The sequence below is a fragment of the Aythya marila genome, assembly GCF_965140915.1.
Source record: "Aythya marila genome assembly, chromosome: 3".
Classification (NCBI taxonomy): domain Eukaryota; kingdom Metazoa; phylum Chordata; class Aves; order Anseriformes; family Anatidae; genus Aythya; species Aythya marila.
Genome location: NC_139044.1, coordinates 36,701,440 through 36,725,190, shown reverse-complemented (window position 1 = coordinate 36,725,190; position 23,751 = coordinate 36,701,440). Strand labels below are relative to the sequence as shown.

Sequence of the window (23,751 nt, the reverse complement as noted above, 5' to 3'; positions counted from 1 at the left end):
AAGAAAGGGAGTTTGTCTCTAACTTAGAAAACTTAAAAATTAAATCCCCAAATACTGAATTTAAAAGTATATAATCAGTAATCAAACCACAGAAACATGCACAGTACAAGTAAGCACCATCAGCATTAACTCAACCTTAAGATACAGTTCAAAGATAATCTGCCAGTCCATCATTTCTCTGCTACCCGCTTTACCCTTTCCTGGCCGCAGTTGCACTTACCGTGCAGTGGCACCTTTCTGTGCAACGTTGAATCCAGCTGTTTCCTTACTGCTACCAGTGGAAAAGCCAAAGATGTTTGGACTGAATTTTTTCAAGATATCTTAAAAAGAGAAGACGTAACGTTCAACCATCCACAGTACAACCAGCATTGTTGCTATAGACACACCTGCCTCGGAGACTTCAGTACGAAATTATTTCTCCCTGTGGCCTTGAGGAGCCAGGGCCTGGCAAGCCTTAAATCACACAGCTCCCAGGGAATTCACCATTCTTGAGTATGAATGCTGAAGCAATCATGGTTCCTTCCCTTCATGTAACAGCAGCAGATGCTCCAAATACAGCCCTCTACCTCCTGGTCCTCCAGCTTCTCATTAAGATAATATTTATAGCAGAGAAGTGAATTATATTCATGTTTACAGGCTTCAGTGAAACCCTCAGCAGTGAAGCATGATGCCTGAAAACTATTATTGTTATTGTGTCTGTAGTGCTGTCTGAAACCTCTTTGCAGAGTCTCACAGTGCTGTATACATAATGAAATGTATTTTCTATTTTTCCTTACACATGATGTTCGTCATGTTACATATCAGATCTCATTACCAACAATGTCAGGTATTTTCAAACTGCTCCACAGCACGGATTGTGTATAAATAGAAGAACCACTGTGAACCAATTCCCCTCTAATTTATAGTCACACTGACCACTTAGTGGTTTCTATGGCAACTACAGGAATCAGTTACGCACAATGCTACGACAAGAAATTTATAGTATTTTTAGATTTTTTTCAATGTGATGTACCAATTCAAAATCTCTGGAAGAAGTCACCAGGAAACCACAACTTTATCAACAATCTTTTCTAAGTGGATCGCTAATTGTTTCATAACTCTTCATTTGCCCACAGCCATTACAGTCAGTCATTGGAAAGCACAAAATGAAATGAAGGAACAGATCGGCCAGGAACTTCTGCCACCTTCAGCACATTTACTCCTCATCATTTTTATCAAAAGGATGCAACCATCACATGCAGATCCTGTGATGCGGAGGGGCTGAATCAGCTTTACGGCTAGGAAGGTCAGTCTGGGTTTCAGCTGTGACTCTCATGAACTGCTCGTATCCACAACAGATGGGCACCCCCCACTGTTTGGGAGGAAAGCGTGATCATTTCCAGATGTTTCCTAGCATCTACTTGGACTACTTTCAGAGTAATTACTTCCCTTGCTTTACACTCACATCAGTTTTCCAAGATACTCACTAGGTAAAGTAGTTTGGGTCTCGAGGGTCCCATCACCTCCGATACTACAAAGGGAAAGAACAGAATCACAAAGTAGGATTAGTTCGGCAACCATCTGTCTTGCTGTCACCATATGTTGCTGTAGCAGCCCAGGAAGGTAAAAAGACTAACCTCAAACAGGACTATGAATATAAACCACAGGACAAGTAGGAATTCAGGGGAAGTACTGAAAGGAGATTTCAGATTAAATCAACCAGGGTTTCAGCTAAGGTAGAAACTATGCCAAACTAGGAATTGAGCATAGCGGAGAAATAATTTTTCATATGGACATGCTGGGATGCCCATCAGAGAAAGGCATTTTTCCTCACCAATGTTGCTCCATGTGACCTTGTTGAAATTACATTTGTGTGCAGTTATGCATAGAAGAGAGACTGCATTAAATGCTCATTAGCCACCTATTTAGGATTCTGCAGTGTTGATTATGAAAAAAAGCCTCTGCATCTACCATTCAAATAACATCTTTGTAACAAGCCAATACTTTCTTATACCACCTCTGTCAGACCCTCTGACATGTCTATGCTTGCATATACATTTAGGGTGGGGGTAGGGTGCAGAAAAGAAAGATGAATAAACATATGCTTGCTTATCTACCATACGTACTTTTGCCTACATGAAATAGGCAGTTTCCTTCCACTCTACTGTGGACATGGAGGCTCATATCCACTCTAATATATAATGTCATTGCCCACTTTGTAACCACAAATATATTTGGGGTATCTTCAAATCAAATATATTTGGGGTATCTTTGGGCGGCTGAGGGAGCTGGGCTTGTTCAGCCTGGAGAAGAGGAGGTTCAGGGGCGACCTTATCGCTCTTTATAGGTACCTCAAGGGAGGCTGTAGCGAGGTGGGGGTTGGCCTGTTCTCCCACGTGCCTGGTGACAGGACGAGGGGGAATGGGCTTAAGTTGAGCCAGGGGAGTTTTAGGTTAGATGTTAGGAAGAACTTCTTCACTGAAAGGGTTGTGAGGCACTGGAACAGGCTGCCCAGGGAAGTGGTGGAGTCACCATCCCTGGAAGTCTTCAAAAGCCGTTTAGATGTAGAGCTTAGGGATATGGTTTAGTGGAGGGCTGTTAGTGTTAGGTTGGAGGTTGGACTCGATGACCTTGAGGTCTCTTCCAACCTAGAAAATTCTGTGTCTGTGTGATTCACTGAATGTGCATGCGGTGTTCTCACCGTGTTTGTGCCAATTCACACTCACTCAGATTCTCTAGTGTTAGACACTGTATTAGTATTAGATAATCACAACAACAGCAGCAATATTTTGAATAAATTCCGGAGGGACTAGTAGGAGGTTGAGATAATTTACTCATATTAATAATCTAGTACTGCCAGATGGGGGCACAGGAGCCTGCTGGTAGCAGTCAGGTCTGGTTAAAAAAAATAAGACAAGCAAACGCACACAAAACTAACAACACAAAAATCACTCCATTTCTCTTCCAGTTCTGATTCCCTCAAGTCCTTAGCCAGCAAAATCAATCACTCTCTGCATCCTACCCTACCCCGATATTTACTCTCAGCAGGGAGAAATTGGTATGATAGAAGTAGAATTTAGCTACTACAGCTGTGTCAGCACACCCCTTTGCATGGGACATTTCATTTCCATTTTTTTTCAGTATGTAACTACTCAACCAGGTGACCTGCACTTTTAACTGAGTCTGTGGACAAAAATGCCAGAGAGGAAATGAAGAGTTTTTACCTCCAGGAAAGTCCCCTCCAGTCTGTTTGTAGGTCAGTTGAGTGGGCTCCTACAGCAGTCTGGAAATGATGGAAAGAATCATTTATAAAATACTAGAAGAAAAAGGTGCTACAAGCTTAGGTAGGAGAGACAATGTGATATGAAAGTGCTGAAGGTAACATTATTCTGCATACAGACATTTTTTTCTTCAATATCTCTGTTATAGCATAAGTGCTCCATGGTCTCATTAACCAACATACGCTGCCCCCAGTCAGCCCTGCATCTCCTACACTTCAAATTCATGGCCTTCTCCTCATATTCAAAAGCATTTCATCTAGTCAATAGACCTTGGAGCATCAGAGATACAGCCCAGCCAGAGGGCATCAGGCTGTAAGGCCAAAGACATATGGCCTTGGAACTACAACTCTAATATTAGTTTCAGCAACCCTAGGGGACCCAGATTAACATCTACAGCTTTCTATTTGTTTGGATTTTTCTAATGGAAAATGTTTCATTCTGGCATTTCCTGAAGAAAGCCGATTTTGAGAGACTTAATAATCCAGGAAAAAACACTGATGAAAAATTCCCTGCCAGTTTAGCTGTAAATAAATCAGTAGAGGAGCTGGCTTTTAATCTGCCAAGAAAACAAATCTTTGGTGCAAAACCCACTTTACTCTTCTGAGACCCAGTCTGCTAGTCTAACACACAGACTTAGTGAGGTGTAGGCAGGCTCTTTTTTTGCCAACACAGATAAGCGCGTTGGCATATCTATTGCTTTCACTGTGCAATGGTGCTGGGAAGTCGGACAGATTCATTTCCAGCCAGTGACATGACAAAATTGCTCAGCGTTTCATTAATCTCCAACTGCATCTAGACTGAGAACAGTCTTCTTGCAGGGTGAGCTTTACTGTTATTATTATTTAGTATAAAGAAAAGCCACCATAACAAAGAAATTGGTGATGGATTTGAGTGCTCACAGGACTGGGAAAAGAAGCTTATTTAACTTAAAAAAAGAAAAAAAAAAAAAAAAGAAAAAAAACTTCTACCAAGGTCAGCACCTGCAGTTATATAGTTTATTAATGGTTTAATTTCAGTTTGTACTCCTCAAAAAGACATGTGTCCTAATTTCAGCTGGGATAGAGTTAATTCGCTTCATAGTAGATAGTATGGTGCTGTGTTTTAGGGTGAAAATAGCATTGATTGTACTGAATCAAGGCCTTTTCTGCTAGGTGTGTGCAGGAAGCTGGGAGGGGATGTAACCAGGACAGCTGACCCAAATGAGCCAAAGTGATGCCCCATACCATGTTATGTTATGCTGAACAATAAATATGTGGGGAGTTGCTGTTGCTCAGGAAATGGCTGGGCATCAGTTGGCTGGTGGTGAGCAATTGATTTGTGCATCACTTGCTTGGGTTCTATTTATTCTTCCCCCCTTCTTTTCTGATTATACTGTTCTTATTTCAGCAGACAAGTTCTTACACTTTAACCTTTTTCAATTCTCTCCCCCAACCCATAAGGTGGGGAGAGAGAGGAGGGGAGAAGCAGCAACTGTGCTGTGCTCAGCTGCTTTCTTGGTTAAACCACAGCTTCATGGTATCAATACAGCCCTGAATACTGACTGCATTCAGGGCTCCTCTGGGAAACACCAGGAGGAAGAAATCAGTGCCTTAGTGGACCAAGACAGATCTTTGCTGCAGTCCCTCTGCACCAGGGATGGTTATGAAGTACAAAGTATGTGTTGCTGCTGGCTATAATAGACTTTTTGTGTGTGTGCAAATGTGTGGATGTGTAAGCTTGTGTGATAAATACCATATTTGTGTCCTTCCCCCCAGCCCCAGCCAGTACTACTTCCCGCAAAAAATGTCACACCTTCCTGTAGCAATGGCATCCAATAAGAATTGCATGAATAATGGCAGTGTGAAAATTGCCTTGCTCAGCTGTTGAGACAAAGTCCTCAAGCATCAGTCTGGCCCTTATTGTTAGGGATCTCTGAGAAATTTCACATACTGAAGAATGAAAATTTAAAGAAGAGATGTGTGCACTAGGGGGAGGAAATCAAGCAATCAATTTTAAGTGTTGTAGCCATGGATAGGAGGGAGGGTTGCAGGATCATTACTGAGGTCTTCTAAGAAAAGCTCAAAGCTCAGTAAGCAGGAAGCCAGGATTACATCAGGAACACCAAAATCAGTTTTCAGAGTTAATGAGGAGGTGAAGACATGCACACCTGCCAGTTGATAAGCCTGACCATTTGAAGGCTCATTCAACTCCTTCTGAACTCTACAGGAGCTGAAGCTGCTAGAATGAGCACAGGTTTAGCTCAGGAGTTAGAGTTCATGTTGACACCAATATTTGCCTTCATCCCATGCCAGAACAATTCTGTAGTGCTGTGTAATTTCAGAATTTTTTCCTCAAAAAACTTAAGTACAGATCTGCAGTATTTCCTGTTATTCTTCTTCTGGGGCCTTTATTTTTCTATGATTTTTTTTTCCCTGCGTGCATTTCTCAATACATGGCATACATCATAGTTAAAACTGAAAGGTGCCTAATCCAGGAAGCAACAGCTGAAAGCAAAATTCTGATATACTGAGATGAACTATCTCAAGAGAAAAGCACTTTGGCCAGCTATCAGTTATTTCCATAGGAATTTACAGCAAGACCTCTTACTGCATGAAAAATGCCTCTTGCTTGTTCTTATGTCAGAAAATACTGTTACTATAAGGGAGACCTCTTCCTTTTCAAAAACACTTGAATAGATTCTGTGCAATGGAGAATATGATCCCATTTCTGTCCTGGCCTGAATTATTCATTACTGGATTACACAATTGCCAGTGTCACTCAGATCCCTTCAGGCTATTTGTTCTCAAAGGGGCACAGGTAGATGAGCTTTGCTTTGCCAAGCCAAAGCAATTTGCTTTCTGCCTGACACAACTGTGTATAGGTAGAAAGCAACACTTACTCTTCTCATTCTAAACCTGGCAATACCGCAGTACTTACTGTCAGGGAATCTCCCAGTGCACCAATGACTTTGATGTCAGCAGGTTGTAGCTCATGTACTGAAAGAGGTAGGAGAAAAATCATGATTAATGATAACTGACTCAAAATACTTTTTATCAGAATAAATAGCAGAATAAAGGTCCAAGTCTTTAGTTCCAACCTGATGGTATTTTTACAGACTTTTAGGGAGAATGAGCCTCAAGTTCTTTGTACCCACAAGGCAAAAGGCAAAGCTTCTTGCCATTTGCTTGCAGCAGTGTACTCAACCAACAAGGAAATACAGGCTTTAAAACAGCTTTTCATATGTAGGAAAAGAGTGAAAATGGATTAGATACGTTTAGGGTTTCTAAGGTTTGGGTCATAGATCAATACTTTCCATTAGCAATCTGCCCATAAAACCTCCCAGTTATGAACAGCACTGCTACTGTGCTTTCTATCAGACACGGCTCGCCAGGTAAATCACACCTGCTGAGCCGCTAACCAACCTAGGCAATTTTAATCTGACATGTTGCTATATATAATATATGGATTTGATAAACATAATTGTATTTATCCACAGAGAGCACACCTGCTGTGCTGTAAAGCTTGTCACGTATGGCAGGATGGACTTTCCTGCTTTGAAGTTAAATATATTAGCTTTCATTGTTTACTTTCTACCTAGGATTTGCAGTTTCAAGATCTTATTGATCTTGAAAAAACAAAAACAAACAAACAAAAAAAGGTGAAATCTTTCCTGTTTGGGATTTTAGCTCATGAGTTCACTCTCACCTGATGTTGGGACACGACTGGATGGAGTCTGTTCTGAACAAGACAGGTCACTGCCCCAATTCTGAAATGACAGTTTATCGAATTGTGTCACGTTGTGGTTAAAAGACAACATGGAATACATATATCATTTAATTGTACAGTAAAGGGCAAAACCAAATTCAAAAATAGATCTTGTTTTGGTGCCTATACAGCTGAAGAGTCATAGAATCATAGAATCTTTTAGGTGGGAAAAGACCTCTAAGATCAGTCTGTCCTCTTCTTTGTGGAATGCTGTCCAAACATCAATTACTTTTGGTGACATTTTCTAGCCAAAACACATCTTTTTTATCAAAGCCAAAACATATCATGTAGAAATACTGCTTATAACAACAGTTCCATAAGAAGAATATATTTTTTTCCCTCCTCTACAGCCTGGAGATTTTGTCCATGATCTAGGAGGTAGAGTCTCCAGTTCTGAAGTACTGTCTAAAGAGATACCAGATGTAAATCCAAAGAAAACAGAAGTAAATAGAAGTTACATTATATTCATGTATTACATTATTACTACTTTCTATGTACCTCCCTATTCTTCTCCTGAAAACTTTCAAAAATTGCTTGTTTCAGTGAACATAACATTTTAAGAGAATTTGAACCCTCTGATGTTTCAGAAAACAGAACTGTCAGCCTCTAAATAATTAGATTTTACCATACATTTGTAGGAGATATCATAGCTATTATGTTTATTCCACCATTAATGAAACGATGTCAACCACATATCACTAAACATCTTGATTCACCAGCAAAAGCATCTGATGTTGCCCATGCTCTTTGGTAGTAAGCAACAATGCAGAGATGACAGTGAGGGAAAGACTGTTCTCCTATACAATGTGTAATAGGCTCTACAATCCAACAGCTAGTTAAAGGATGCTTCCAGAAGTTAGAAAGGATAGCTGAGAGTATTTTTAGATCAGAGAGGAAGCTGTTCTTTTACTCTCTCTACTGCTTCTTTACTTTATCATTTCAAAAGCTATTGCCATTGAGATTCAGTAAGTGCAAGAATTACCCATTAAAATTATAATTTTATCTCTACAGACAAAAATCCTATTTCAACATTGTAAACTATGGCTCGTTGAAACCATATTAGCGGTTGCTCTTTGCAACCCTCAAGACTCACAGAGATTTTCTTAATTTAGTTAGGTATGAGGACCCCTGGTACGTCCAGCTAGCCCAGTCCACTTTGACTGCCATCCCCAACCATACTTGTATCACCAAAACAGAGCAACCCTCGCAGAAAATCTGCGTGCCTGCAACCATTTGTCACGAGCAAGTTACTGCCCCATTTCCTCAAGTCCTACACAAAGTTTGTTTCTGCAGTTTGTTTAATCTGCCCTGTGGTAGTTGCTCCGTCATCATGGAAAGTGAATCCTTTGGAGGACCAATCCCCGTCACCTCCTCTGCAGCTGGCAGCAAATCCAATAAGATGACTGCCCTCTACAGGTTGAGCACACTTGAGAGCATGGAAGTACAGTGGCTCAAGAAGAGTCCTCAGATCATTTGGGTACTCAGGATCCTAAGTTCTCTTCCCCTACTGTTAGGGATGAGTTAATGATGCACGTTGGGTGACTTACTGTAGAGAAAAGTTTCAATATAATTGCACTGACTGATACAATTAATTTTGTCTGCCTTCTGGGAAGAGTTTAACCTTTATTTACATAGAAAACAATGCAATGCAAGATAGACTTCTCTGTCTGAAAACTGTTAATAGGTTATTGCATTTCTAAATTCAGGATGATGTGTGAACAGTCACCAAACAGGGACCATTTTGCATAGTTTGTCTAAAATGCAGCAAAGTATGCAACAGTTACCTCTGCTGGCTCACTGGTGGGAACCACAGTTGGAGTTGGATTGATGTAGTTGCTATTTTTATATGTTGCCAGGAAGGGTTTAGCCTGGGAGAAAGAAGAAATTAAAAAAAAAAAAAAAAAAAAAAAGGAGAAAGAGAGAGAGAGAGATTAGGCAAAAAACACATGGAACAATCCAGAGCAAGTGACATCAATAAACACCAAAAAAGTAATTGTCTAAGCTGCAAAAGATGTATCTATATTTTGTAACCATGCTCCTTACTTTAAAATTCAGAAGCAAGATTTTTGTTTAGCACCTTATGGCAAAAATGACATATGCCATATCCTGATTAGCAGTTTAACATTCCCCTCTCTTAAGCTTTCCACAAATTATTAAACATTATTGGATGTTTAATTCTTTCAAAAGACACTGATGTAAGGTCTGAAGAAACCTTGACCTATGTCAGCAGAGGGGAATAAACGATTGACTACTATATGGTGCTCTCTTCCCTGCAAAAGAGAACGTACAGACTGCATAGTTGGTTTTGTCCCCTACTAATGGAGCCTGTATTAATGAAGAAAGGCACATTTGTTTAGGCTAAAACTGAAAACACGTAAATCAGCATGTTCTCAGTCAGCATTCACTGCACAATAAAAGGCCGAGGGATACCAGAGAAGGTACATTGATAGCACCTGTTCATTCAGAGGTAAGCAGAGGAGGAAAGTTTTCAGCAAACTTGCCCCAGACATATTGAACCCCTGCTGTCTGCAGGCCACACAAGTATGTACAGCTGCCTGATACCCATCTTCCACGACATGGGGATATTTACCTGAGTCGGGCAGCTGAGGACAGTGTCAACCATGAAGTTAAATGAGTCAGCTTTCTGGCCTACAGGCTGTAACTAGGAGGGACAAAAATAAATAAATAAGCAAAAGTTTGTAGCTGTCTCAGCTCATCTTGCACTTGTATAACAATTCTATCCAAAAGAATCTAAACACACCTATCAGTTTGTTTTTTTTTTTATTTATTTATTTTATTTTTTTTAAACTGCCTGCATTTACAGACCTTGATTTACCCAAAGCTGAAATGCCTTTGCTCCTCAGAAGGAACATGGCAACTGAGCAACAAAACAGCAACTCTAGAAAGAAGTTTAAAATGGGAAGTGGAGAGCTATGCTGGATCAGCTTAAACTCCAGGATGATTTTGGCAGGCACATGAAGTACCTTGGACTTTTGCCAGAAGGCGAGGTTGTAAACTCTGTTCTCTTGCATAAAAGAGAAGACACTAAGAGTCCCTCAGTTTTTATTGCTAAGTTGCACGATGGCAGCTCCAAGAAAAGGCTGTTTATATGTAGAAGATTAAACAAAATTTAATTAGAGGTACTGCTTGATGATTGCAGGCAATCATTTTAGCTAAGACATTACCCCAAAGTATAAAGAAGTTACCATTTGGGATCTAAGATACTGCGTCGGACTGCATGCATACTCCTACTGCACTACAATCCTAAGCACAATGAGTTTGCTTAACCAATCTTCATGACTCATTGTTACCAAGTTTTATTCATTTTCAAAGGTAGTAAAGCTAAACTGAATTAAAGCTACTTTAATTCCTAGTGAGACTCTCACAATACAAGGATTTAAAACACTTTTAAGTAATCCATTTTAAATTGGCATATGTAGTCACGATTCTTTATTTGGTGGTTTCTCATATCAGCCCATAGAAACATCATCCTTAGTAAATATCCCAACTTTCATGACAATGGGTGAAATGGATCTCAAGCTGCTCAGCTGAAATCATGACTGACTGATCATGCACCTTCAGCACCCCTCCCTTCCCCACCGAATCTAAGAGGCAAGAGCTTCTAGGTTGTAGGTAGGCAGAAATTTGAGGGTATCTGACTAGGAAAGAAGAAACAAACACTGGGCACCTATCACCACGTTACAGAGTTATCTGGGACTTCATTACAATGTTTATTACATAATCTTTGTGGTCTAGCTAAAGACTGTTGTATGCAGAGCCTGTCACCTTACCAGAGCATTCCAGAGAGCCCTGGCAAGCTGAGAATGGCCTTTCTGGCTTGGATGGAAGCAGTCAGGTGAAAAGTAGGAGACATCAGGATGACCATCCTACAGATGAAAGCATAAAGTACATGTAAGTGCGGAAGAACTCACAGAGCTCCAACTTCAGATTTCTGAGGCCAGATCAGAGCCAGTTCACTCTACTTCTTCTTGCCACTCCAATGTGGAAAGCCTCATTAACTGGTGATACAAAGCGTGCTTCAGCAGGTCCACTAGCTACCAGAAAAGCTTAGCTAGAAATGCTTATGTGCTTCCAAGGAGAGATCCACAAAACAGCAGCAAAAACACCATTTTGAGTTTGGTATCTAGTCTCTCTCTGGGTTCTGTGAGAAAAATGGGATCCTCTCCTTGGCACAACATCAGAACTGGCTGCCTCAGCACCATTATGCTCTGCTGTACCTTTACACGTGAATGAGCGTCTTATAGACATTGTACCAGAAGGAACAGAAGCCAGCCATCTTCTCACAGTTGTGTCAGTTCTGCAAGCTTGATAGGAGCAAAAACCAAGTGCTTGAGAGAAGGCAGCCAAACTGACTAAGTACAGGTACAGCCTCCTTTACAAGCACAGCTGTGCTTTAATACAGATACTGGGACGTCTGGAGCAAGTAAGGCTTGGACATTTAAATACCTTGGCTTTCAGAGAGTTTAGATCACAGATAACTGAAATAACTTTTTGTTGTTGTTCAGAGCAGTCCTCCCCCAAAACTTGAGCAGTTTTTTGATTCAGTGTGTTTGAGCAAGCTAATGAGGATGACTACCAGCATTTGGATCTACATCTGATCTTTTGCCAAGTTTAGAGGCTGAGCTTTCAGTTCAGGAACATCTGAATTTTGTGTGAGATAAGGAAAAGACAACACCCTGAACTTCCTTAAAATCTCAGCTAATGCTTGTGAGACTATAAAAAAAAAAAAAAAAAAAAAAGTTCAGAAACACTTTGCTTCTCCTATTTTTATTTTTGTGTTCCTCACCTTAGCAACAAAACCCCTAAGGATGGCTTTTCACAGGAACCAGCTTCATAAAAAATAAATAAATAAAAAATAAAAAAGCCTGGTTTGTTTGTTTTTTTTCACCTGTGAAGTTTTCAACCAGTTTTCTAAGTTTAGGAGTTTTATCTGTAGCAGTATTTGAAACTCTTCAAACTTATCACTAGCCATTGGTTCGATAATACTAAGGCAAACCCTGATAAATATTTTGCTGCATCTGCATATTTAGTTCCAGGTGAGAGAAGGAAGCACAGATCTACGTGAAAATTAGCAAGTGGAGTTTCAGTTTCAGAGAAGGTACAAATCACTTCCTAGATTCACAGCTCGCTGGGACTTATTCAAGGAACTGAAATATAATTGCCAATAACAGGAAAAAGGGCTCACTACATAAAGCTGCTGTTTCCTCTAGATCATATGAAAACTTCTCTTTCTGTCAGACACATAAGTTATGGGACATGACGAAGAGGTGATGTTCTAGTCTTCAGTGAGCAATGCAGCTAGGTTGCTTTAAGAACTGTAACTTAATATCTCCATCTTTTATTAATCACACTATATTTTGAGAAAGAAAAGTATTTACATATCCTTGAGAACATACACAAACCAACCTCTTGATTCAGGTTTTGATTCATTGTCCAAAAAAGCAATTCATACTGATAGAACAATATGTAAAACAAAGAGCAGATATCTACACAAAGAAATCTAATCTGTTGTACTAAAAATCAACAAGTTCTAGTAAGAAAAGCACATGACAAGCTGAAACTATTTTGCATACTTTCTGTAAATGTTAGATACTCACATTTAGTTCTTTGCATTTGTAAGTCTCTTTAGACCATACCTGATCAAGAGGAATCGTGGGATTTCGGAGGAAGGGCTGAATGATCACTGTGAAATTTTCGTGAGTGTCATATCTGCCAGATTCCACCAGTCCCTGAACACCAAGCTGCAAGAAAACAAACCCAGCCACCAATAACCCATCAACATCTCTGCATAAAAACTGTTTTGTTGTTGTCTGCATTTTTGTTTCTTTCTTTTAGAGGGAGAGCCCAAGAATCATTAGGAAGCTTCTGCTTGTTAACTGAGATAGACAGAGACATTGGCAAAAGGTAAGCCTTGTAAAAGTGGCTGAGAAGGCTGCAACACAATACTGCAGTTGTGAGGGACAGGATTTTGGTGACTGAACTCTCACCTGTCCATCTGTATTACAAAACACTTTTTCTGAAGAGATTTACTTCTGTTTTTTATCGCATGGTGTTCTGGATAACATCAAAATTAGCTCCTGCTTAGCTCATAGTAATATTTTACCCTGAAGGACCCTATGATTTGCTATAAACAGGCAGGTTGCTTGGTAATCAAAAGCTCATCTCAACTGAAGGCAAAGTAATAAGTTCTCTTAATAAACATACCTGGTAAGCTCTGACGGCTTCCCTCACCATCGTTAAGTTTTTTGAGTTTTCTTCTCCTGTGAGAACACAACTACACAGATAACTGTGGGAGAGGTTAGAGGAGAAAACAAGAACATAGAGGATTAGATATTTTAGAATGCAAGTCGCCCTTTACCACCCAACATCTTCATGACATGGGAGTAACAAGGAAATCTGTACACTTGAATTTCTGTGAAAGTGTCTTATTGTCCATAGCATTGTTTACCATTTCAAACCTTGGCTTATTTTCCTTGGATTATTTTCTGGATTAACCTTGGATTATTTTCTGCCTCACATGAATGATGCTACTCTAATACCTGTTTGGTTTCACCCCCAGGCACATAAAGGTGAGGTACACTGTAGAATGCCAGTTTGTCCCATGCAAGGCATCTAAAGTCCCTGCAGCCTGACAAAGAGAGACACATGCCATTCCCTCTGGAACTAGAAAAGAGATCTTTGAAATTTACTGCCTGTATTATCTCTGAGTTGATCCCTTTCCAATCAACAATTCTTTTTGCCTTCCCAAGATATAGAATTTGTTCCTGTTTGGAGGATCAGCAAAGAATGTAAATTATTCATTACAATAAAGACACTGAAACTGGAGATAGCTGTCCACTCTGCAAATACTTCATATTCCCTCAAAATGCCATAAAATCCAAATACTTGAAGAATTCAACCCCATCTTGAGGTACCCTGTATCAATGATTTTAACCCAAGCACATTATGTACCACAGGAAACCTTACAGTTCAAACCTGAATGAAATGCACAGAAGATCTCCTTGTCTTAAAGTCCTAAATTCTAGGGCACAACCATCTATACTCTTAACCTTAGGTGCAGGAGCCTAGTTTACTACAAACTAGTCATGTTTGGCAAATTTTGTAAACTTAAGAGCTAAGAGACCATGGCAGCAGTAGCCCAGTGAGTCCTATGTACCCAAATATTGACTCAAGATAAGGTGAGCCAAGCTTCACTAAAATTAATGACCTGTTAAGAGTTGCCTTACTCTGAGGTGTCCCTACTTTGCGGTCTCAGCTATTGTAAGCAGGTTTATGGATGCTATATCTTACATCTATGCTAACAGCATCATGAAAAGGCCAGAACCATGACGCTTTCAGCCAGGAAGGTCTTCAGTCAAGTTGATTTACAGATCATATCCTCTCCAATCTTAACAAGAGGCCAAGGAATTATTACGCAAGTCTTAATTTAACCAGCCAATGAGCTTAATCCTAACCTGCCCTGGGAGGGAACACAAGCAGCCCAAACCAAAGTATAGTTCCACAGATGTACATTTAGCTTTAATGCAACCCTACTCCATAGAGCCTAAACTTGTCATCTCAATCTTGGTGCAGAAAGGCTACATCTGTTACTTTAGTCTGACCTTTTACACTCAGCCCAAGCCTCTCTCTTGCCAGTGAATATCATCACCTTGCTCATTTTATGTATCATCTGATGTGCTGCCTTAGCCTGTACCATTAGAATCACAGAATCACAGAATTTCTAGGTTGGAAGAGACCTCAAGATCATCAAGTCCAACCTCTGACCTAACACTAGCAGTCCATCCCTAAGCTCTACATCTAAACGTCTTTTAAAGACTTCCAGGGATGGTGACTCCACCACTTCCCTGGGCAGCCTGTTCCAATGTCTAACAACCCTTTCGGTATTAGAGTCACAGTGAGATCTGTAACTGCCTTCTAAAACCAGAAGCACGATTTAGAGCACTCATTTCTATCAAGCCTAATTCTACCCCAAAATCTGGTAAGCCTTCCCAGGTCCAGATGAAACCCTAGTGCTGCTAGCCCTTTTATAGTCCCAGCCCCAAATCCTGTGCAAGCCTTGCCTTCTCTGATGCGATCACTGAATAGTTATGTTCTAAACTCTCCAGTATTAATCTAAGCAGCCTCACATGCTTTTACTCTTATCCTAAACCAACTGTTGCCATATCCCAGGAATCCTAAGCTTCTGCTTCTTAATAGTAGCTCAAAGTGCCTTATTTTATTTAACTATAACATCAGAAGTCCTTATATGTCTCAGCTAAATTGAAACAGAAATAAACAAAACAAAACAAAAACCCTGCTGTTTAAAACAGGCAACTCAGTCCTCCAGACTCATAAACTTTGCCAAAGAGCATCTCTAAGCCAGTGCACCAACACTGGCCTGCCATTACATATACTCAATAGTCACACACTAGTGTAAGAGCTGCCTGAAATATTTGCAGCCAACAAAACAAATGTACTTGGGAATCTTTTAGATCAAAGCCAAGATAAGGCAACTCCATTGGGCAGAATGATATCAGCACTGGATGTGATGATGCCTGTGGAACTGTAGTGCTATGGACACACTTCTCTATGATGAAAAGAGCACAGAGAAAGAACTTGCTTTATCATCACCAAAAATAAGTTCAAGTACAAAAGAAAGTCAAACAAGCCTTACTCTGCCAGGTAAGTGGGGCACGGAACTTGTGTATCCACAAACAACTGTCTTAGAGGAAGGATGTCTATCACTTCGACCAGATTCACTAGAGCTTTTGGAACCTAAAAGGAAAGTCAGACTTCACCTTATAAGGAACTGATTATACAACCCACAGTGCACTTAATTTAAGTCAAAGTCCAGTCATTCAACACCCCTTCCCTTTCTCTCTTGTTGAGAGGAGAAAAAAAAAGAAGAAACAACAAAACCCACAAAACTTCAACTCTGCTGTTGATCCTTTTCCAACACCATGGTTCAATGCTGCTGCCTCTCATTTCAAACAGCATCTCATTACTCTCAGACACCACATGAGCAGTTGCTCGTATTAAAGTCAGCAGACCACATTTGGTACCAAAATGGAAGAAACCCATGCATCAATTATACACCAGTTCAAGCTACAGTACCAGGACAATTTCACAGTACTTGCCTGTCCATGCAGAATATCAAGAGTTTCTTGAATTCTACTAGTGAAATTTACAGCTGAGTAGTGATACTGATAGAAAGAGAACAAAAGAGATTATTGCTAAATGGGGACACAAGGCATTTGGGTTGGAAAGATAAAGAATCACATTAATTCTTTTCCTTTTCTGCCATACAACACCGTGGTCAGGAGAATATTCTTGCTTCTTTCTAGAGGCCAAGAATGTTATGCATATCAATTAGTCTAAAATATAGAAAGACTCAGTCACATTTTGGATTTAAAATAAACCTATTTAAAATAAACCTATATTAAGCTGTATGTTTAACCAGTCCACTGGGTGCTTTACGTAAGGATACGGGAAGGAACCTAATCTGATCACATGCTGAAAAGCATAAATCAGGCAACCACAAGCATGCTCAGAGCCAATTGATAAGCTCTCATAAAATCAGGAGAAATCATTGCTAGTCAAGGACACGACTGTAAATAAAGCTATAATACTTGGTGGTAGCAGCAATGATGCCTATAGCAAGGCTACTGCAGGAGCAGCACATTTCCCAAGCACAAGTGGTTGCAGGAGAACTGAAAGCACTCACAGGAAATTTTCATATTTAAAGTAAGAGAGTAAGATCTGACAGAGAAAGGTGGCCTCTCCCCATCACCTGCCCACTCAAATCCCATGATCTCCTTACAGCAGCCCTAAAGGCTTCTTCACAATCCAGTGAAGCATAAAATTCAAATGACTTGCTGCTGAATGAATTGCTACACTGCAGCAACTTCTCTCATACATACCTCACCTGTCCCTAGCACTTTCCTACAATACGAGTTATGGGGTGATGACAAACATTGTAGGATTGGACTGATGGTAGTTCAAAGCAGTACAGTTCTTTCTTGGATATCTAATGAGGCATTGCTAGCAGTAGAGCAATTACCAGATCAGGCAAAGGAAGCTTTTCTTCCCTTCCATTTTTTGCTCGTGGCCAGAAAAGACAAAAAGTGGTTCTTACCCTGGAGTAAGCCAGAGAGAACACAACCATCTTACTTGGTTGCTGGTAAATGGTTTTTTTTGTTTGTTGGTTTGTTTTTTAATCAGGGCACTGTCTGCAGCAACCTCAATTGTGAATTGTATGTACTGCTGTTTTGATAATCTCTATGAAGGCTCTAAGGATCTGTGGATTTCCCTTGACGTACTGATATCACAGTCCCATCACCATTTTAGTTAACAGGTTCTAATACTCACAGGGTCCTTGCAATAGTTGCACAGATCGTTTCCTCCAATAAACACGGTTATGATTTTCCAGTCAGCATTGAAGTCAATTCTCTGTGTAACAAAGAAGAAAAGAGTAAGCACAAATTTCTTTGATATGCACTTGGCATCTTTGCAGATGGATCTATCATGTGAAGCAACACCTGTTTCTTCTTATGCTGTAAGATCAGAGTCCCAGGTAACTTACAGAATCAGTCTGCATTAGTCTCAGGAGAGTTCTTGCTTGGGTTGGTAAGTGCCTGTGAAGAAGAGCAACCAATGAGTGAATGACACACCCTTATGGAGAGCACGATATTAATGCACTTTGGACACCTTAAATCTGTGAGCTGTCAGATACCAGGAGAGTTACCGATGAGGCAGTGTAATCCTCGTTTTGCAGTAACCAAATTTCATGTTCACATCTTTATGAAGAGTTATCATCAAATTGGATTTGAATACAGATTTTACTCAAGTTCAATAATTAATGTGGAACCATAAGTTTAGTTTTCTATTACACTGCTTAGCAGCTAAAATGACAGACACAGCAACATGTTTGTTAGCAGATGGCCTGTTCAGAAATGGGCTACTATCAAGCTATTCCTCGTGTACTAAAGTGAGGAGGGAATCCCAAGTCTCAATATTTAACTGACCTCTTGAGCAATGTTTGTGCACGCACCATGGCTCACCCAGCCCTGTAAAGCTGAGGTGTTTCAGAGTTCACTGCGTACTCATCCCCCATTCCTGTAGCCTGCACCCCAAGTCAATACTTAATTTTCAATGGTGTAAAACAGCTTAGCACACTCTACCTTTCTAAGCAAATTAAAAATCCAAGCAACTTCCAAGATCACTTACACAAGATGACAGCCTTGCTGTTTTTCAACAGCTATGCTAACACCCTCTCTCTTTTGAATGTATACACAAACATATATATATATATATGTATAAATACAACTGCATATGTATGTTCATATGCATGTATATATAAAATTGCTACTAATTCTGGGTTACCTTGGCTAAACACTTCAACCTTGTTTGACTGCCCGGACATGTTGATACTCAAATATGCATAGAAAAGAGAAAGTGGTTAGAAAGCTTGGCCTGCCAGGCAGCTCTGGAGCTGCATCAGTCACTAGGTTCTTGTTACAAACATTTCTCTGACTGTATATAGAAGCATAGAATCATCAAGGTGAGAAAAGCCCTCCAAGATCATGTGGTTCAACCACCCCCCTACCACCACTATCACCCACTAAACCAAGTCCCTAAGCACCATGTCCAACCTTTCCTTGAACACCCCCAGGGACGGTGATGCCACCGCCTCCCTGGGCGACCTGTCCCAGTGCCTGACTGCTCTTTCTGAGAAGAAATGTCTGCTAATTCACAGCCTGAACCTTCCCCTGGCCAACTTGAGGCCACTCCCTCTAGTCCTATCACCTGTGAGAAGAGACTGACCCCCAGCTCCCCACACCTTCCTTTCAGGTAGTTGTAGAGAGCAATGTGGTCTCCCCTGAGCCTCCTCTTCTCCAGACCAAACAACCTGCGTTCTCTCAGTTGCTCCTCACAGGACTTGTGCTCCAGGCCCTTCACCAGCTTCGTAGCCCTTCTCTAGACATCATATGACATTAATAAGCATGATACTGGTTTTGTACAGTAACCAGAGAGTAGCTCTCCTTTGCAATGCTGTATTTGCTGTAGGAACAGGAGTTATTTCTCACCACCCTTCTTTAACCAAATACTGATCTAACACTAACATAAGAGTATTTAATGGGGAATGAGCTCTGTCATGCATTTACTCGTGAAACAGGCACCCCACACATGTAGTTCGCTTTGCCATTACCCTTATCCCCAGTCATAACCTACTTACTTATATCCCAAAAACAATCACAAGTGGTCAAGAATTCCTTCTGTTCTTACCATGGATACTAAGCTAGTGCATTGACTTCAATATTAATGCAGAGGAAAACATTCCTTATTGACCTGGCAATCTGCAACACCTTTCATTTCTCATGCAGTCACTGAAGTGCTGTTGCATCCTGAGCCAACACAGTCAGTAAGATTGAACATTTTGAATGAAGCAGAGGCAGTGATCATCTATTCTTGAGCTGCAGCCTCCACCAAATTTAGATCTTAATCAACAGAAAGTCTGCTAATGGGAAATAGATATTCACAGTTCCTGTCACCTGTTCTCTCAGTCTTAAGTTCTTAGCCTCATTTTTTCAAGTGCAATCAGAGACATAAGCCAGGCTCTGCTTCAACAGCATGCTTTAGATACATCCTAAACTCCAATATGTACTTAAGCACTTTGGCAATGAATGGGGGTGGGCTCAAGAAAGTTTTGTCTACACTGCTACATTCAGTAAATAGCTCTTCAAAGCAGCCACTGATTTCACTTTAATAAGTCCTGTTCTTCAAAAGCTAGTAAGGGTGCAGAACCACGTCCTTTCAGAAAAGACCCAGCATATCTGGAAAACAGTTCCCAGACTGGCACCCAGCAGTGAGACAGGCCAGGTAGCAATTCTGAAATATCAGCGTTAGCTTTCATTCATGGACTATTTTTGTCCTCTGGGTAATAGGAAGAGATATATTTTGAGGTGATGAAGAATAAGTGTTGGACTGCATTATCATTCCAGGTCCAATCATCTAAAACAGGAGAAATGTTTCCTTATGTTGCAATGCATTTCAATAATTAAACTAGGATGCATATGACTCCTCAGATCCATCATAACATGATGGAGAAGAGCCCCAAAACAGGCATCTCAAAGTTCAGGGATATTGCTGTAGCAGTTTACAGGAATTCTCTACTTTAGGATTTAATTGATATAAAACGTAAGACAACCACCTACCTCATTCTTTCCTATAACAAGCAAAACCTCAAGTAATACGTGCTGCATCTAGCAACATGGTGATAAACTCTCACAAATGGCTCAAGCAGAGCTGTAATCCTTGCAAGTGTTTCACCGACACACAGAAACAGACACGTTCAGTCATCACTAGGAAACAAAATCCCTTCTCTGAGGTATGAGGGGCTGTAACATATGTCAGGAGACCTAGCGGACCATTTCTGCCAGGAAATACAAGCATTTACTGAGATTACTAGTGTGAGTCAGAAGTTACTCAAGGTGTGCAGGAGAGTGATAAACAATACCTGATAAATCCTAACAATCATTGCTTAGATACAACAAACTCAGACACTTCACTTGGCTTCTAAATGTCACTCCCAAGGCCTCTTTAAGAAGAATATTTTTTCTTTAAACAAACAAACAAAAATATTAAATTATGGAGTTCTGGGTAATATCAACTAACACTGTCAAACCCAGGCACAGTCTGCCAAACCCTATGCCCAAGCTATGACTGAATTCCAGCAGCCATCTGTTTCGTTAATTAAATAGGACTGACGCTTTCAATAAGAAACCAGGGACTTCTAGGATAAGCAGTATATCAAAGCTTAACTCCTGCAGTCTCCCAGGTGTGACTAAAATCAAATAGCCAAAATGAGATGACTGCAAGACAACACAATTCCTATTAAATTTGCAGAACTATCACTGCACAAGGTCTGCAATGCACCAAAACCTACACATGACCATCTGCAATTCTTTTTTCTCTTGAGTCCAGACTGTGGCTGATTTTTCCTCTCTTTCAACCACTCTTGCCTGCCTATCCAGATGCCTGAGGCCAGTTATGGGAGATTTCATCTAGTTTTTCCTCCAATTAACTCTTTAACAATTCACTACACGTTCATTTTCTGAAAACATCCATGCTCTAAGATATTTATAGACAAATAGATAAATGAATGGATGTTGAAGAGGAAGTGTAGAAACCACCACCACCACCAAATAGTTTCTTTCAATTTTTTGTTTGCAGATTTCATAACCAGGACTGTTGGCTTCATTTGAAAGTTATGGTATGAAATAAGCCCATACATTTAATATGTTTTGAGCTAATTTTCAGCTCCAACTAGACTGGTTTTGCTTGCTGTTCAGAGCAAGTTGTGTCAGCATTTGAGACAGTTGAAAGGGAAGTAGATGAAGCATCCATCACCTGCGAAAGTAAAACAAAAAGCTACATACTCAGCCTCTGCTCCAGGAACTGCCTGGTTAAGGAATGCATTCGAGTCATTCACACTCCCAGTGCCAGTTGAATAGCCCTCGATCATAGCATTGAACTCTCGAAAGATGTCTGAAAAAGAAAGATGACAACGAAGAGAAAATATATCTGTTCCCCGCCTAGTGAGATCAGAACTGTCACAGTTTTGACAGCACATTGCAGCTGCTGCAGCCTCATTTTGTTTCATCCACCAAAGAGCAGCAAGAGGGACAACCAGCTAGCAGTGATGAGACAGCATGTGCTTGCTGTGCACCCTGCACTGCCAACAGAAGCTGACCAGAACCAAAGACTACCATGTCCAGGTCGCTTTCATGTTGTAGCTGTTAAGGTCTAAATTAAAACCATCCCAGTCATGCGGTGGTGACTTTGTGAAATGAGCCTCAGAGGGGCTTTAACCCAGGAGGGTTAAAGCAGGAGCTTGTTTTCAGCTAAACAATCTGGGTCCACTTTGCAGCTGTGCAACATCTCATACTACTGACAAATTTGAAGAAAGCCTCAGATGCATGGTGAATTCCCACCACACTCAATAGTCATTTCCAGAAGGAGGCAGACAGAAAATTTCTGAGCTGAATGTGAAAATGGTCACACTATAAACCATAAAAGCTACCTTAATCTCCAAGACTGAATTTAACCACATTTTAATGAAGGTTTTGTCAAAGGTTGTACCTTGTGAATCAATTAATTGCTTATAACAATCAATAAGACATTCTAATGATATTCTTGTCAAATTCCACTTACAATAATGGGCAACACACAAAAGGACAATTTATCAGCCCTCTTCAGATGAAAATTTATTTTATTTAATCCAAACTGAAACTCCAGTGGTTTTACATTAACAGTAGGCTGAGTTAGGAGAGGTTGCAAGTTTCAATGAAAACAAAGTTAAAATTATTCCATTCATGTTACGTATAGAGCTAGTGAGACATGTTTACTAAAGAGGTCTGCTCTCTGCAAACATCCCTTTTTGGAAGAAAAAAAAAAAAAAAAAAAAAAAAAAGTGGTAGAATATTTATTAAAAGTAAGTTTTAATTACAACACAAGCATGGACATAGCAAGCTTATTTAGAAATTCAAATAACACTCACTAAGTAGTTTGAGAAGGGAGAGGGAAAAGGAAGGAAAGAATTTTCTATCTGCTTCTCAATTTTACTGATGAAGGAAACTTTTTTTCATTAGTCCTAGGATATTGTTTCTTTGAAAGGTAAGTCTTGTGAATTACTCTCAAATGGCTTAGAGCTCTCTGTAAAATTATTATGAATCAGCCCATTCCCTCTCTCCAGACTTGCCACAGCTAAATCTAGCAAAGCATTTACTTACTAGGTAGAGTTGTTACGTTCTCTAATGAGGCATCCCCTCCAATACTAAAACGAGAAAGAGAAATACAAGTTACTCATCTCTTAGCTGGACACAGACAACACATAAAGAGAAAACCTACTATACCTCATAAGAAAAGGTGAAGGATTATTAATTTGGTAACTATCAAACTATCATACTACTTGGAAAGGACAGACGTGCAAGTGCTTTGGGGAAAATTGCTGAGGTTTCAGTGGTAAAGTTGCTCATCAGAAAAATTTATGTGCATGCGGCTCTGCAGAGGCACAGTTAATCATTATGAAATACCAGAAAATGCCTGAGACAGCTACATATTTGAATGACAGAGCTGTAAAGTACTGCAGATTTCAGGGCAGACCTGAAGACCAGTTCCAGCCTCACAAAGCCGCTCTAAGGCAGCACCAACCAGCCAGTCCCTCAGGTGACATATGGCTGAGGCACCAGCTCCTTTATCTCTTTTTCGGTCTTCCTGCGTAGCAGTATGTTCTCTCCAGCTTTTAAATTGCTGGGCCACGCTGAGGCCAAACTCTGGCTTATGTAGAGGAGATAGGACAGCACAGAACTGCTTCAGTCAATGTCAATTCAGCTATATCGTCACCCCACCTCCAATTTCATCTTTTACAAATTTCTGTTGTATGTGGTAAAAGTTCTGCAGTGAAACTGGTTTTCGCAGTTCTACAAAAAATTCAGAAATGTCAAACTTCGAGAACTCCCCAAAGCAACATGGCCTAATTTATTTGTTCCAGTGATTTTTCTCCAGTTTTGCAGATCTCCAGCCCACCATAAAACTACCAACTGTCAAAAGTAGCTGAAGATAAAAGCGTGAGAGCAGTTAAAAGGCAAACTGAAGCTCTATTGCTGAAAACATTGTGTAAATCCAGTTTTGTGACAAATATTGGATCTTGACATATCTTCACAAGAAATGTTAACCAGAAAGCAAA

The 23,751-nt window shown here is 40.2% G+C and overlaps 1 protein-coding gene across 1 annotated transcript in view; it reads right to left on the bottom strand.

Moving 5' to 3' along the window:
• The window catches only part of PLB1 (phospholipase B1), a gene marked incomplete at its 5' end in the record, with an annotated part of 73,866 nt that overhangs the window by 13,281 nt on the left and 36,834 nt on the right, over window positions 1–23,751 (bottom strand). Inside the window, 16 exons of the mRNA XM_082758175.1 lie at window positions 221–320; window positions 1,467–1,510; window positions 3,204–3,262; window positions 6,177–6,235; window positions 6,945–7,005; window positions 8,789–8,872; window positions 9,595–9,666; window positions 10,796–10,891; window positions 12,662–12,766; window positions 13,230–13,311; window positions 15,679–15,779; window positions 16,142–16,207; window positions 17,373–17,453; window positions 17,587–17,638; window positions 21,443–21,551; window positions 22,796–22,839. Of these exons, the coding sequence (XP_082614301.1) occupies window positions 221–320; window positions 1,467–1,510; window positions 3,204–3,262; window positions 6,177–6,235; window positions 6,945–7,005; window positions 8,789–8,872; window positions 9,595–9,666; window positions 10,796–10,891; window positions 12,662–12,766; window positions 13,230–13,311; window positions 15,679–15,779; window positions 16,142–16,207; window positions 17,373–17,453; window positions 17,587–17,638; window positions 21,443–21,551; window positions 22,796–22,839 (1,215 nt within the window). The remainder of the gene's footprint in view (window positions 1–220; window positions 321–1,466; window positions 1,511–3,203; window positions 3,263–6,176; window positions 6,236–6,944; window positions 7,006–8,788; window positions 8,873–9,594; window positions 9,667–10,795; window positions 10,892–12,661; window positions 12,767–13,229; window positions 13,312–15,678; window positions 15,780–16,141; window positions 16,208–17,372; window positions 17,454–17,586; window positions 17,639–21,442; window positions 21,552–22,795; window positions 22,840–23,751) is intronic.